The 13,312-nt window shown below is 42.4% G+C and overlaps 2 protein-coding genes across 4 annotated transcripts in view; both read left to right on the top strand.

Moving 5' to 3' along the window:
- KCNMB2 (potassium calcium-activated channel subfamily M regulatory beta subunit 2) overlaps positions 1 to 13,312 on the top strand; it is a 252,881-nt gene that overhangs the window by 13,932 nt on the left and 225,637 nt on the right. The gene's annotated exons all lie outside the window — the stretch shown is intronic.
- LOC115851262 (apoptosis-enhancing nuclease-like) lies at positions 9,975 to 11,844 on the top strand. The gene has a single exon (XM_030852997.3). It carries the CDS (start codon positions 10,126 to 10,128, stop codon positions 11,074 to 11,076), a length of 951 nt encoding a protein of 316 aa, XP_030708857.2. The 5' UTR covers positions 9,975 to 10,125; the 3' UTR covers positions 11,077 to 11,844.

Raw genomic sequence — 13,312 nt, 5'->3', positions numbered from 1 at the left:
GGGAGCTGACTAGATATTTGTGCTTTGCAAAGGTATCTCTGCTACAATGTGATGATCAAAAACGAGAAGAGCACGAGTGGATACAGAGAAGCCAGTTGAAAGTTTATAGTAGTAAACCAGATTTAGGTAGCTTGGACCAGGTGGCAGCAAGATGGGAGAAAAGTGGACAGAAGGAGACAGGTGTAGGCAGTCATATCAGAAAGTTGGTGACGGGCTAAGTTTCAGAGGATATGGGTGAAGAAGAAGGAGGTGTCAAGGATAACCTTAGATTTCTGGCTTGAATAACTGGATAAGATGGTGAGGTTATGGAACATGACTAGAGTTACCTTTCATCAAAAAGCATTTTGAAATTGTGATCTACCCTTACTGTCTCCACTTTCTTGCTCCCCATTTATTTTTAAGGCACTGGGGCATTATTTCAGGCCACACTGATTTCCTGTGACTGCCCTCTTCACCCTTTCAAAGAATCCTTTATCACCCAATTTGTTGGCCTTTTCACAGCCCCCAGGACCCTTGATCACTCTACAGCATTCAAAACTGTGGACCTTCCTCTCTGTTTCCCTCTCCCTCTCTCTCTGTCTCCCTCTCTCTTTCTCTTTCTAATATTTTTTCTCTCTTGAAATCCTTTTTTCCCTTGACTTTAATTATGTTTAGCTTCCCAGGTTCCCTCCCACCTTACAGTTCATTCCTATCTTTCCTCTTTGCTGAGTCCTCTTTTTCCTTTTCTATTTTTTTTACACTCTTGCAGTAATTGAAAGTATTATTGGTCTATCCCTACATCCCAAACCATCTCTCCAGTTGTGACCTTGCTCCCCAACTCAAGTCCAACATTGCCTGCTATCTGGTAGACATTTCCCTGTGGCTGCCAGTTTACACTTCAAAATTCATTTGGCAAAACTAAACTCATGTTAAGACCTAATGAACCCACTCTGCCTCATGTTTCTATTCATGTGCCACTGATTGTCCAGGTTTTAACACCAGCCATTGTCTTTGAATCCTCCTCTAACTACAGACCTAAACAACCTGAGTCCTATTGATTCTTCCTTCAAAATATCTTTTACATCTGTGCCTTTTATTCCTCCCTATGCAAATAAGGTACCTTTATTCTCACACCTTGGTTATTGTGATAGTTTGCTAACCAACCTCCTTACTCCTAGTCTGGTTTTTTTCAAGGTGCTGTCCTTAAGTCACCTGCACAAGAATTACCAGGGGAGCTTTTCAAAAATATCAATTTGCATGGCCTGTACTTAATCAGAATCTTTTGGGGTAAGGCCTGAAAGTTTAACAAACACCCTAGGTCGATCTATCATACATAAATTTTGAGAAAAACTGCTCAAATCTCTTCCAGCCTATTTTCTTCTACATAGGTCTTCCTAATGAATAGTTGCAAAGCATGACCTTGATCTTGGAACTTCCCTAATCACAGCCCTTCCACAAATTCTTGCTTAACCAAGCAAATAAAGTCTCCTCCCAGGACTGGACATCAAGATTCTCCAATTTCTGGTGTCCAGATAAATTTCCAGCCTAATCTTTACCTCCCTTCTCTCACCCTGTGTTACAACAGTGTCCCTTGGCCTCATGCATTTCAGACATCCAGGGAAGGTCTCTCTCCCCCTTCACTTTCACCTGTCAAACTCCTACCAACTCTCCAATGGCCCTTTCTGGATATAACCTTCTCTCATCCCTTTCCCATTTCTCCTTTACCCTTTGCATTCCTTGCCCTCCAGTCTAGAAGGGACCTCTCTCCAGTCTTTGAACTCTTTCAGCAGGTTTTACCTTTTGCTACTTCCTTATCACATAGTTATACATCATTTTTCTTTTTTTTTCTTCTATTTACAAATTTTATAAAGAGAGGAACTATATTTTATAAAAAGACAGATTTTTGGAATAAAATAAAAGTTGACTTGAGTTTGAATTCCATCTAGTGTGTGTCCCTGAGCAAATCATTTCACTTCTCTGAACTTTGTCTGTATTAGTTAAGTGGGATAGTGTCACTTACATTATAGGATTTTGTTCAATATGAGTTGAGGTGTCTTGTAAAACACTGAGCCATATAAAATTTCCTGTATTCAGTTATTATTTCCTGTATTCAATTATTTTCACCTACAGAAAAATAGCAATTTTATTTGTAGTAGTCCTCTATATTTTAGTGTATTTTTCCTTAAAATATTGTTGTGTCCCATATTATGCTTTGCATCCACTTCATACAACAACCCTTTGCCCACTGAATATATATGTATCCTCTTGCCCACTGGGGGGAAAAATATAGATAGACAGATAGATATCTCTCTATATAAGATAGCGATATCTTCGTTATTGACCCGAAGAGACAGAGAGAAAAGAGCTTTGCACCAATACCAAGCAGGCAAACTATTAATCTACCTCAGTGCTTGCCCTCGCCTGTTCCTTTTTCAAAGCAGGTGAACAAACAGCAGTTTTAACAATAAGCTAAAGCAAGCTCTTTTCTAATGAGAGAGTTCATTTAAATAAAGGTCAGCAGGAAAAGTAACAACACTCATTGTCTCTTGTCTATGGTCCATCTGGGCATCACCAAACTTGCTCAAATTTCTTTCCTCAGCATTACCTAACCTAGAGTTTATCTAAATCACATTACACTCCACCCTGGCTGGGATTCTTTACCATTAATCAGAACAGCAATGATGTTTTCAAATGCAACCTCTAAGAAAAGTATGCATATTTTGTCTCTTCAGCTATCTTTTTCTACCCCTGCAATACTATGAAAAAGTCTCTCGGCCAATTAACCCAATGGAAACTCTTAGTTTGAGAAGATCATTGCTATATTGGTTATAAAGGTAAAGGAGTTGATGTTGTTTTTATGTTCTTACTTAGTGTTAACTCTTTAGACTTATCAGCCCAAAGAAGGATTCTTTGTCTAATGCTCCCTTTGTAGAAAATAATAATGATAATAATAATAATTTGTCTCAACAAGGCATTATGCTAAAGGGGGTCCTCAAGGAGATTACTGATTACTCACAAATTATATTGAGTTCCAGGAGTTAGGAATGAGACAAATGCCATAAGAAAGGTACAGAGTGCTTTGAGTATTTTAATAGACAGAGAAATATTACAAATAGAAGCTAAGAAAAGGACAAAACTCCAAGAAGAAACATCAGTATTAACAGGGTTTCAATCTCTCTTTCTCTCTACTCCAATTATGTGGCAGTTAAGTTACACTGAGCAAGTTAATTAACATCTATGTGCCTCAGTTTCCTCTTCCATAAAACGGGGCCATAATACCTACTACCTAGAGATTTTGTGTAAGTTACATGAAATCATGAGTCAAGGGGGCTAGCACAGTGCCATACACAGTAGCCTCTCAAGAAATGGCAGCTGGTGTTTTTATTAATGTGGGAATGAGTAATGATGTCAAATATTACAGAGAGTTCAAAGAGGAAGGGCTTTGGATTCTGTGATTTGGGATTTTACTTATTCAACAGTGAAATAGGAGATCGTTTTCCAAAACAAGGTAAAACATTAAAATCAGTTTCAACAGCATTAAAAGACTGAACAGATGGTGAGGAAGCAGACCATTCCTTAAAGAACATTTTCCCCCAAAAGGAGAGCAATAGTGAGGGCCACTGACAAAGAGCCAATAAGGATGCAGGTTCTTTCTTTTGACAGGCTGGCCATGAGGGCCTCTTGGTGGTTGATAAGCTAGCATCTTACCTTATTTTGCAGGTTGCATGTTGAATTCTCACTGAATTCATCTCCTACTAGTCCTAGAACTCTGTGTGGTGGCCATTATCACTCTCATTTTAAGACAAGGAAACTGAAGTTCAAAGGCAGTGAAAGTCCTGCTCCAAGTCCCACAGCAAATAATGGCAGAACCAGCCTTTCCAGCCAGTTCCTCTGACTCTAACCCGCAGGCGGCACTGCCTGCCGAACTATGGACCCGTCACCTCTGCCTCTGGAACCTACTTCACCGAGACATGGACATTTCCAGAGAGGATTTGAAGACAACAACCATTGAGAAATAGCTGCTCATTTTTGATAATGGTCACTCCTAATGAGACCTTTAAAATGTCCACAATGATACACACCAGTTATTGAGCTCTTTGTAGATGGCAGGCACTTTACACAACATCAACTGTAGCTTGTGAGCCCACCAGTAGCAAGTTCAAGGCATTGTGCTAAGCATTTGATACACATCCTCTCATGTGTAGCTCAGAAAAGCCCCAGGAAATGAATGCTCATATTATTCCCATTTTATGCTTAAGAATACTGAGGTTCAGAGAGCAATGGACTTGCCCAAGGTAATACAACTTGTAGGTATCAAAGCTGGAGTTCAAGATGAACCAGCCTGACTCCCAAATTTTCAAGCATTGCATTTGACACCTGCTGGCCATCTGACACATTTTCTGCCCAGATGCCAATGTGCACAGGCTCCCAGTGTGCAGGCCCGGACTGCGAGGTCCCAAGAGCACCATACCCAGGGCTCAAGGAAACAGAGGGAAGCACATGACTCGTGCACAAAGGTCTTGCTAGCAGCTGACCCAGGCAATCTGCTTTCCTGTGGATTAACATCTATCTCTGCTGTCTCCTTGCCCACTAAGTAAACCCCTAATGCATGGTGCTGGCCCTCAGCCAGATGCTGACCAAGGTTTACAGATATGATTCCAAATGGTAACTGTGGAAGGATGATTTAACAGCACTCCCACCGCCAGCTTCCACACTGAGAAGTAGTATAAGACAAAGGAGAGGTAAGCAGAGCAGAGAAATGTTTCATAACAGATTTCACATATTTTTCTTATCATCAAATTGTTTTTCCATTTTTTTCCTTAGTCTTATCTTTTGAATAACAAAACCAAAAAATGATTCTATTCTTCTGCCAACCAATCTCCAAGATAATACAGGTTAACAACCCATTTCAGATAAAATATAAATTATGTCCCAATTCTCTTTACCTAATACTTTCCATAACCTAATATATATCAGTGGCATTATAAGCTTTATTTCCTTCCCATCTCATTTTCCAGAAATTGACCTTGACCTCATCAGTGTAGTGCATGAGCTGCTTTCCTATAAAATATTACCTTTCTTCAGTCCAAGTAGAATTTGGATCACAGGTCCTTCCATTTCTGCAGTTGTTGTTTTTGTAACTGTTTTAACTCAAGCAAATATAATAATTATCCTTGCTTTTCCTTAAATTATAGAAACTCAAACATTCTATTACCCTGAAATTATTATAATTTGTATCCTAATAAGTTAGACATTTTAAGCCTCAGTAGTCTGCTAGATTTGTGAATAAATACCACAGTCAATTCTGACAGCACCCTTAATGGTGTCTAGATTTCTTCCTTCTTTGCTAGGTAGTGCAGTTTGATGTTACCTGTATTTCAAAGGCGTAATAAGAGCTAAAGATTTCTTACTGGTAGCTCCTCAATAAAGATTAGCAGAAAAAAAAAACCTACCCTATTCCAAAGTGTTATCTTGGCTGGATTTTTATCACTGCTTGTCAACAAATTTCCTCTAAAATGATAGTAAATTAATTCATATTCACAAAAGCAAATCAATTTTAATAAAACATTAAAATGAAATTCAAACTAAGCCTTCACCTGAAACATGAACTTCTAAATTGCTGTTCATCTAAAGTCAGTTATGATTTATGACAGATATATAAAATGTGAGGAAGAAAACAGATTTTCTTTATTATCCTACCGAAGTGCCATCTGGTATCATGCTAGAAAAAAACAAAAAACCTGATTTGAGGCTAGTCTTGGTCTGGATAGGTTTACAAGATTAGATGAAAAATTTTTGAAAGATGTACTAGATATTGGCCAACATAAATTGTTAAGAATGCCTGTTGATTTATGTCATAAAGTATGTTAAAAAAAAAGAATGCCTGTTGAAAACAAAATTAAAAAGCAGATACATGGGCAAGCCCCTTGAATGCAAGAAATGAGGGGGAATGTGCCCTTGAGACAGAAAGGGACAGAGTTTGGAGCTGAGGACAGGAAGGTCACCTAGCACTGGGCATTGCCTGGTCAGCTTCAGAGATCCTTATGGTACAGGGGATTGTTCAGATTGGCTTTCCTGAAAATAAGCTTTTGAGAGAGAATGGTAGGCAGAAAAGAGAGAGTAGATAATTGGAAGAAATCACTGAAAAAGAATGTACCAGGACCAAACTATTTTAGCAAAAACTATTAAAATTAATAGCTAACATTTATTGATTACTTATTTACATGTCAGGCACCATTGCTGTATCATCTCATTCTGATGACAAACCTATGAATTGGTTTCCTTATCATCTCTAATTTTCATATAAGGAAACTGAGGCATAGGAAAGTCCAGCAACTCACCCGAAGTTACACAGCCAACTGTGAATTAAGACCTTTATTCAATCTCAGATGATCCAATCCTGATTCCAAAGTCCTTACTCTTAATCATCATTTTCAAGAAATTCCAAAACACTATGTATTTAAAATGCTTACTTTAAGAAGATATAGTTGTAAGTAAATTTGAATGAACTTCTAATAAGGATTCAAACCTGAAATACTTATCAGAATCAAATCTTGAAAATGCTATTGGTACCAAAGCACTATGCCTATTCTTCATCTGTCATTAGAGAAAGGAACTTAAAATCACAGTGAGATTTAGAGAGTACATAAGCATTTATATTTAAAGAGAAAATGTTGTTCTCTTATCAGAATCACCTAAAATGTTATTAGAAAAGACAATTTCTTCCTTTTTCTCTGATACAGAAAAAGTGACCCAACTGTAAATCAATTTAATTCAATTCTTTTTAACAATCAATTATTGGGCCCCTTTCAGGGGAAAGCACTTATGTTTTTGCATCTCTTTTAAAAAACTCAAATTCACACTACTTCTATTAAATAAGTATAATTTACATTCAGAGTCAGTAGTCTAGTAAGATACTAGAATTGATAAAAAGATTAGAACATGTTACTTGCAAACTAATATTGTTTACTACTCAAAAAAAAAAGTACTATCTGTGTTACCAAAAGCATATGGGTGTTGTGCAAAGAACACAGGTCCCTGCACATGACTTTATCATGGATAGGAGTGGTCAAGGGAGGACATCACAAAGTTGTCAAACAAATTCTTCCTCAGTTGTTAGCTATTGAATATATGACCAAGTCCAAGGTCCTTGTTATTTTAACCTGGATTTCTCAAAGACAATGCCTTCAGAATGAAAAAAGAGATGATGCAAGGGGTGGACTGACAGACTAGAGGAGGTGGCATATTAGAAGAACCTCCACCCTGCAACTGAAAGTCCTCCATGCTACCTCCTGCTCAGGTTGACTCTACAGTTGCAAACCTGCAAGAACAATGAGAGTCCAAAGAAAGAATACACAAAACTCTGTACTATTTTCAGCAATAAAACAGCTCTTCACCATCCACAAAACTTTCCCTAGCAAAGGGTCTTCTTCCCGGTTCACCAACTCCCAATGTGTGAGCAAATGATATAATTTAATCTAATGGAATCACACAGGGTTAAGAACATGAGCTTTTATATCTGGATTTGACCTCTGCTCTTGCATTACTAGCTGTGTCATCTTGGGCAAGTCACTTCATGTTTTCAGTATCAGTTTCTGCATCTATAAAATGGATTCTTATAATACTGACCTTGCAGGGTTTGGAGAAGTTTGAATAAAATAACACATATAAAATATGTGCTGGTATGATGGGTGAGCAATCCAAACTTGCCAGGTTATAAATGTATCACCTACGTTCACAAAGCCTCGTGCCACCTTACACTTAATGGGCATAAACATCTCCAATGTATTGTAATTTGGGGATGTGTATGTGTATGTATTAATTGAAGTACAGTTGATTTATAATGTGTTAATTTCTGCTGTACAGCAAAGTGATTCATTTATACATATATATATATATATTCTTTTTTATATTCTTTTCCATTATGGTTTATCCCAGGAGACTGGATATAGATCCTTGTGCTATACAGTAGGACCTTATTGTTTATCCATTCTAAATGTAATAGTTTTCATTTACCAACCCCAAATTCCCAGTCCATCCCTCTCCCTCCCCCCTCCCCCTTGGCAAACACAAGTCTGTTCTCTGTGCCTGTGAGTCTGTTTCTGTTCCTTAGTTTCACTTGTGTCATATTTTAGATTCCACATATAAGTGATATGGTATTGCCTTTCTCTTTCTAACTTACTTCGCTTAGTATGATAATCTCTAGTTCCATCCATGTTGCTACAAATGGCATTATTTCATTCTTTTTTATGGCTCAGTAGTATTCCATTGTATATATGTACAACATCTTCTTTATCCATTTATCTGTCGATGGATGTTTAAGTTGTTTCCATGTCTTGGCTATTGTGAACAGTGCTGCTATGAACATACGGGTGCATGTATATTTTTGACTTACAGTTTTGTCTAGATATATGTCCAGGAGTGGGATTGCTGAATCATATGGTAATTCTATTTTTAGTTATTTGAGGAACCTCCATACTGTTTTCCATAGTGGCTGCACCAATGTTATGTGTGTGTATTTTTGTTTACTCAGATACATTGTAAGTCTCTTGTTCTTAATCCAAAACTAACTCCATCTAAAAAAAAAAAAAAAAAAAAGAATGTGGTCTCTGACATCAAAGGGTTTGCAATTAAGTAAAGAAAAGTTTACAAGCAGTAATACATTAAAAAGCAGAATTGCTAAATCTCATACTAGACCCATGAAATGCTTTGGGACCACCAAGAAGGAGAAGGCTAATTTTGACTGTTTGGAATGGCTATGGTATGGAATACCATAGAAGACTTAATATTTGATCTTAAAGCAAGGGTTTGAATAAGAATTAGAGGTGAAAAGGAGGAAATAGATGTCCTAAAAATTACAAAGGTAAAATAGACAAAACTCGGGGATTCATGGGATTTAGGGAGTGAATAAGAGATAGAAAAAGTGACAGATAACCAAGATTTTAAAGTCCAGGAAATGGGGAAGACAGTGTTGGTTAGAGTTCCATGGGGGATCACAGAGAAGGAGTGGAACTGGTAGAAGAGGATGACCTTGGTTTGGAACATTTTGGGTCTGAGGTGGCGAAAGGACATCCAGATGAGGATGTCTCCCTGTGAGGTGGAACTTGCTACTCAGGAGAAGGATGCAGGTTTCGATGCCATTTTCATGGATGTGACCATTTAAACTTAGGCAATCACTTCATGGGAGAGAACAAATTTAGAATAAAACTGTGAGAAGCAGCTATACTTTGGGGACTCATGGAGATCCAATATCAAAGGAAACTTTGGGGGCCTGGGAAAGAAACCAAGAATATGTAGAATCCCAGAAGCCAAGAAGAGAGGATTTCACAGAGGCAGTGGTGATTAGGGGTGTTGCCCTGCAGAGAGCCTGGGGAGGATGAAGACAGAGGGACTTTTTGGACATGTGGTGACCTCAGAGAAAGCCACTTCAGGACTGGCCTGGAGCAGAACTGTAGAGAAGGTAAAGTGGGAGGGGAGACGATGCAAGGAATCATAGCTTGAGGGACAAGGGAAGGTGTTTTATTAAGATAACAGATGGCTGAGCACATTTGCAGATTGATGAGAAGGAGCCAGTAAAATGGATTAAAGTTGAAGAATAAACAAAGAGTAATTAATATTTCAAGACCCTGGAGCCCTAGTTGTCAACCTTTTCTGAACACTAGACTCATGTAGTACCCTTAAAATAATACAAAGGTCTGGTCCTGATCTGCAGAGATTCTGATTAAATTGTTTTGGATAGGGCAGGCCCCTCTGTTATTGATTAATTCTCCCAGATGATTTTAATATGTATTCAGGTAAGAGAACCACTGACTTATAAGAACTGGGCAGTGGATTAAGGCTACAATAGAGGGTCACTTTGGATGACAAAGGTACTCTTCTTCTTCCAAAGTGGGGGTAGGGTCATATTGGGGTGGGGAGTAAGGAAAGGATGAATTAAGAGCAGAAACATTTTGAAGGAAGAACACTTTAAGAACTCATGATGGAACAGGCTGGCGGCCGGAGCAGGGCTTGCCCGGGCGTGTTGGAGCTGCAGGTTCCCTGGACGCCACGTGCTGGCGTGAGAAGACTCGCTGGGCTTTCAGGCTGCTGCCCTGTAGGCAGATTACCTCCCAGACCTCCCTTGCCCTGAGCGGTGAGCTGATTGGGATGGTGGCCCGGGAAGCTTCTGAGTCTGCCCAGTGCCTGTGCCCTTCCCTGGCCAGCCTGAATGCCAAGGATGTGCTTCGGAGGAAACACAAGAGGAAGAGCCGACAGCACCAGCGGTTTATGTCCCGGAAGGCCTTGCTGCAGGAGTATGGGTTGCGGAACACACCTCCGGAGCCAGGATCCTCCCCAGGCACCAAAGCCGCCAGCAGTGTGAGGCAGCGTCCAAGGGCTGAATCTGGAGGTGCCCAAGGCAGCAGAAAGCCCACCCCCAGAGAATCTGCTGGGCCCTTGCCCAGCAAGTGCGTGGCTATCGACTGTGAGATGGTGGGCACGGGACCGCGAGGGCGGGTGAGTGAGCTGGCCCGCTGCTCCGTGGTGAGTTACCATGGCGAGGTCCTCTACGACAAGTACATCCAGCCTGAGATGCCCATCGTGGACTACCGCACTCGCTGGAGCGGCATCACCAGGCAGCACATGCGCAAGGCCATCCCCTTCCAGGTGGCCCAGAAAGAGATCCTCAAGCTCCTGAAGGGCAAGGTGTTGGTGGGGCACGCCCTGCACAATGACTTCCAGGCCCTCAAGTACATCCACCCTCGGGGCCAGACCCGGGACACCACTTATGTCCCCAGCCTCCTCAGCCAGCCCAGCCTCCACGCCCGGACCCGCGTCTCTCTTAAGGACCTGGCCCTGCAGCTGCTGCACAAGAAAATCCAGGTGGGCCAGCACGGGCACTCATCGGTGGAAGACGCTGTGACGGCCATGGAGCTCTACCGGCTGGTGGAGGTGCAGTGGGAACAGCAGGAGGCCAGCAGCCTCCAACCCCACCCTGAGGACAGAGAGCCCGACAGCAGCACAGACATGGAGCAGTATATGGAGGACCAGTACTGGCCGGAGGACCTGGCCCAGGGCACCAGCAGAGGAACAGGAGAGGCACCGGGCAGAACGGAGTGAGGGAGGGGAAGCTCCACTGGAGACCGGGGACCAGGAGAGTGGCTGGGGCCGGATGCCACCAGTGTCCCCCAGGGCCTAAAGTGTTGGGACCATCTGCCCACAGCACAGTCCCCGATTCTGTGGTCTTGCTGATGGCACTTTACAGGCACCATGAAAATGGCAGGTGGGCTATAGCTGCTTGAGCCTAGCAGGAGTAGGGGATGCGCCGGCAGACTCCCCACCCCCAGGCTGTGCTCTCTAAAGGGATGATCTCTCCCTCCTTGGGGGTGGGTGGGGTGGGTGTCCCTATTCAAGAATTCCCTTGTCTCGCCCCAGTGACCTGGGGTAAAGCTCTCTTCCTGTTGTCACCATCTACCTCTTCCTCCACAGTCATTTTCAGGAGAATAACTATGCCCTGAAGCTACAGAGTTAAGGCCACTCCAGGGTCATTTTGTCCCTTTCTCTCAGAACTGGAAGCCTGGCTGTAGCCATCGTAGGAGCTGCCAGGCTACAATGGAATAGCAGAGACCTCAGCTCGTGGGGAGCTGGGTCTTCACTTGCTCACCACCAGAACTCACCAGGCACTATTCTGGGAGGAGGGAAGGCAGATGAGCTTTGGGTGGAGACTCGCATATGTATTTTGACCCAAGTCAGGCATTCCTCCTGCCCACCCAGCGCTAGGCTCTCTTAAGCAAAAGTCTGAGAAACAAGACAGCGGTTTGAATTCTGGGACCCCTGTGCAGAATTGCCCACAGGGATCTTTATTGATTGAGAGCAAGGCCACGGGTCTGTAGGGGAGCAGAGGGCGGGTCCACTGGGGCCGGCCCGGGCATTGACAGCTGTGCAGCTGTTGCACTGGGGTGGGTGCCCCCAATCACTGGTGGTTGGGTTTTCTCCAGATTTCTAAAAATGTTCTGTGTCAGGATTCATCCCCTACCCCTCTTTCCTTGTTTCCTAAGGGGCAGTTTGGGGGTATTGGGGTAACCCGGAGCTCAGGTCACACAGAACCTTTGAGCCCCATCTTTGTTCACTACTCAATAGCTTTGAGACTCAGGCAAGTGTGTGACTTCACTCTTGAGTCTGTTCCCTCATCTGTAAAATGGGGATAATAACACCACCTACCTCACAGGTTGTTAGGAGGATGAAGTGCTGAGTGCTTGGCCCAGTGCCTGGCGCCTAGTAAGCCGGACCGGCTATGTTTTCTTTAAGGATCAGTGTTGGGCTTTCCGGGTAACACCTGAACACGCCCTCAGGTTGAGTGGCTTTGACCCAGACAGGACTGTCCTCGTGGCTGTTCCAGCAGGTGGGGCACAGGTTGCTGAGGACAACTCAGAGGTTCTGGGCTCTCACCGTTCCCCGTGATGCTTGGATTTCACGTCAGTCTGAGCAAAGCAGCAGGGCCAGGAAGGGAGAGACACTGAAACCACGCAACTGCAAAAGCAGGGCCGCAAATTGCTCTGGGAGCTGGCTGAGTCACTGACCACGCCTCGCCTGGCTCCAGGACTTTGTTCTAGGTTCCTTAAACATCTGTAGCTGACGCCACACTCACAGTTGAGAATTAGCTTTGGTTCTTTGGTCTGTGGGTTGAGGAAGGATGGAACTGCTAGCAGTGGGGAGATGTACTGGGTTTAAAATCAGCTTTGTTGTAAAACTTGGAAAAAAACTCAATTGGAAAGTGGGTGAAGTGGCCTTTTCTTTGAATTCTTCAGCTAGGGTGGGAGGGTGGCTTGGGGGAGGGATAGTGGTGATGCTGGGGCGCTGAGTCTTGCTGGCTGCTTTGACCTTTGAGGTGGGCGGCTTTCAAGATGATGCTTTGGGATGTAGCAAGAAAATACTACAGAATTTATAGTTAATTATTTTTTTTCCTTTGTTTTTTTTGGCATCTTTGTTGGAGTGTGGTTGCTTTGCAGTGGTGTGTTGGTTTCTGCTTTGTAACGGAGTGAATCAGCTATGCATGTACATGTATCCCCGTGTCTCCTTCCTCTTGCGTCTCCCTGCCGCCCTCCCTATCCCACCCCTCTGGGTGGTCGCGGGGCGCCGAGCTGATCTCCCTGTGCTATGCGGCTGCTTCCCACTATAGTTTATTTTTGAAAATCTTATAACTGCCCTAATACAGAGCACAAGTTTATTAAACTTCTTTCTCTTTGAAGGTATATACTCACTTTTTTTATTTTTAAAAACTTTTTTTAGTTTTAAATATAAAATACACAATATAAAATTTACCATCTTAGCCATTTTTAAGGGTAGAGTTAAGTAG

This window comes from Globicephala melas, chromosome 4 (genome assembly GCF_963455315.2).
Source record: "Globicephala melas chromosome 4, mGloMel1.2, whole genome shotgun sequence".
NCBI lineage: Eukaryota > Metazoa > Chordata > Mammalia > Artiodactyla > Delphinidae > Globicephala > Globicephala melas.
Note: the sequence above shows the minus strand (reverse complement) of the source record. Positions and strands in the feature narration are given on the sequence as shown.

Excerpts from the sequence above, each read along its gene's own strand:
- LOC115851262 (XM_030852997.3), top strand. The coding sequence starts at position 10,126 with ATGGTGGCCCGGGAAGCTTCTGAGTCTGCCCAGTGCCTGTGCCCTTCC.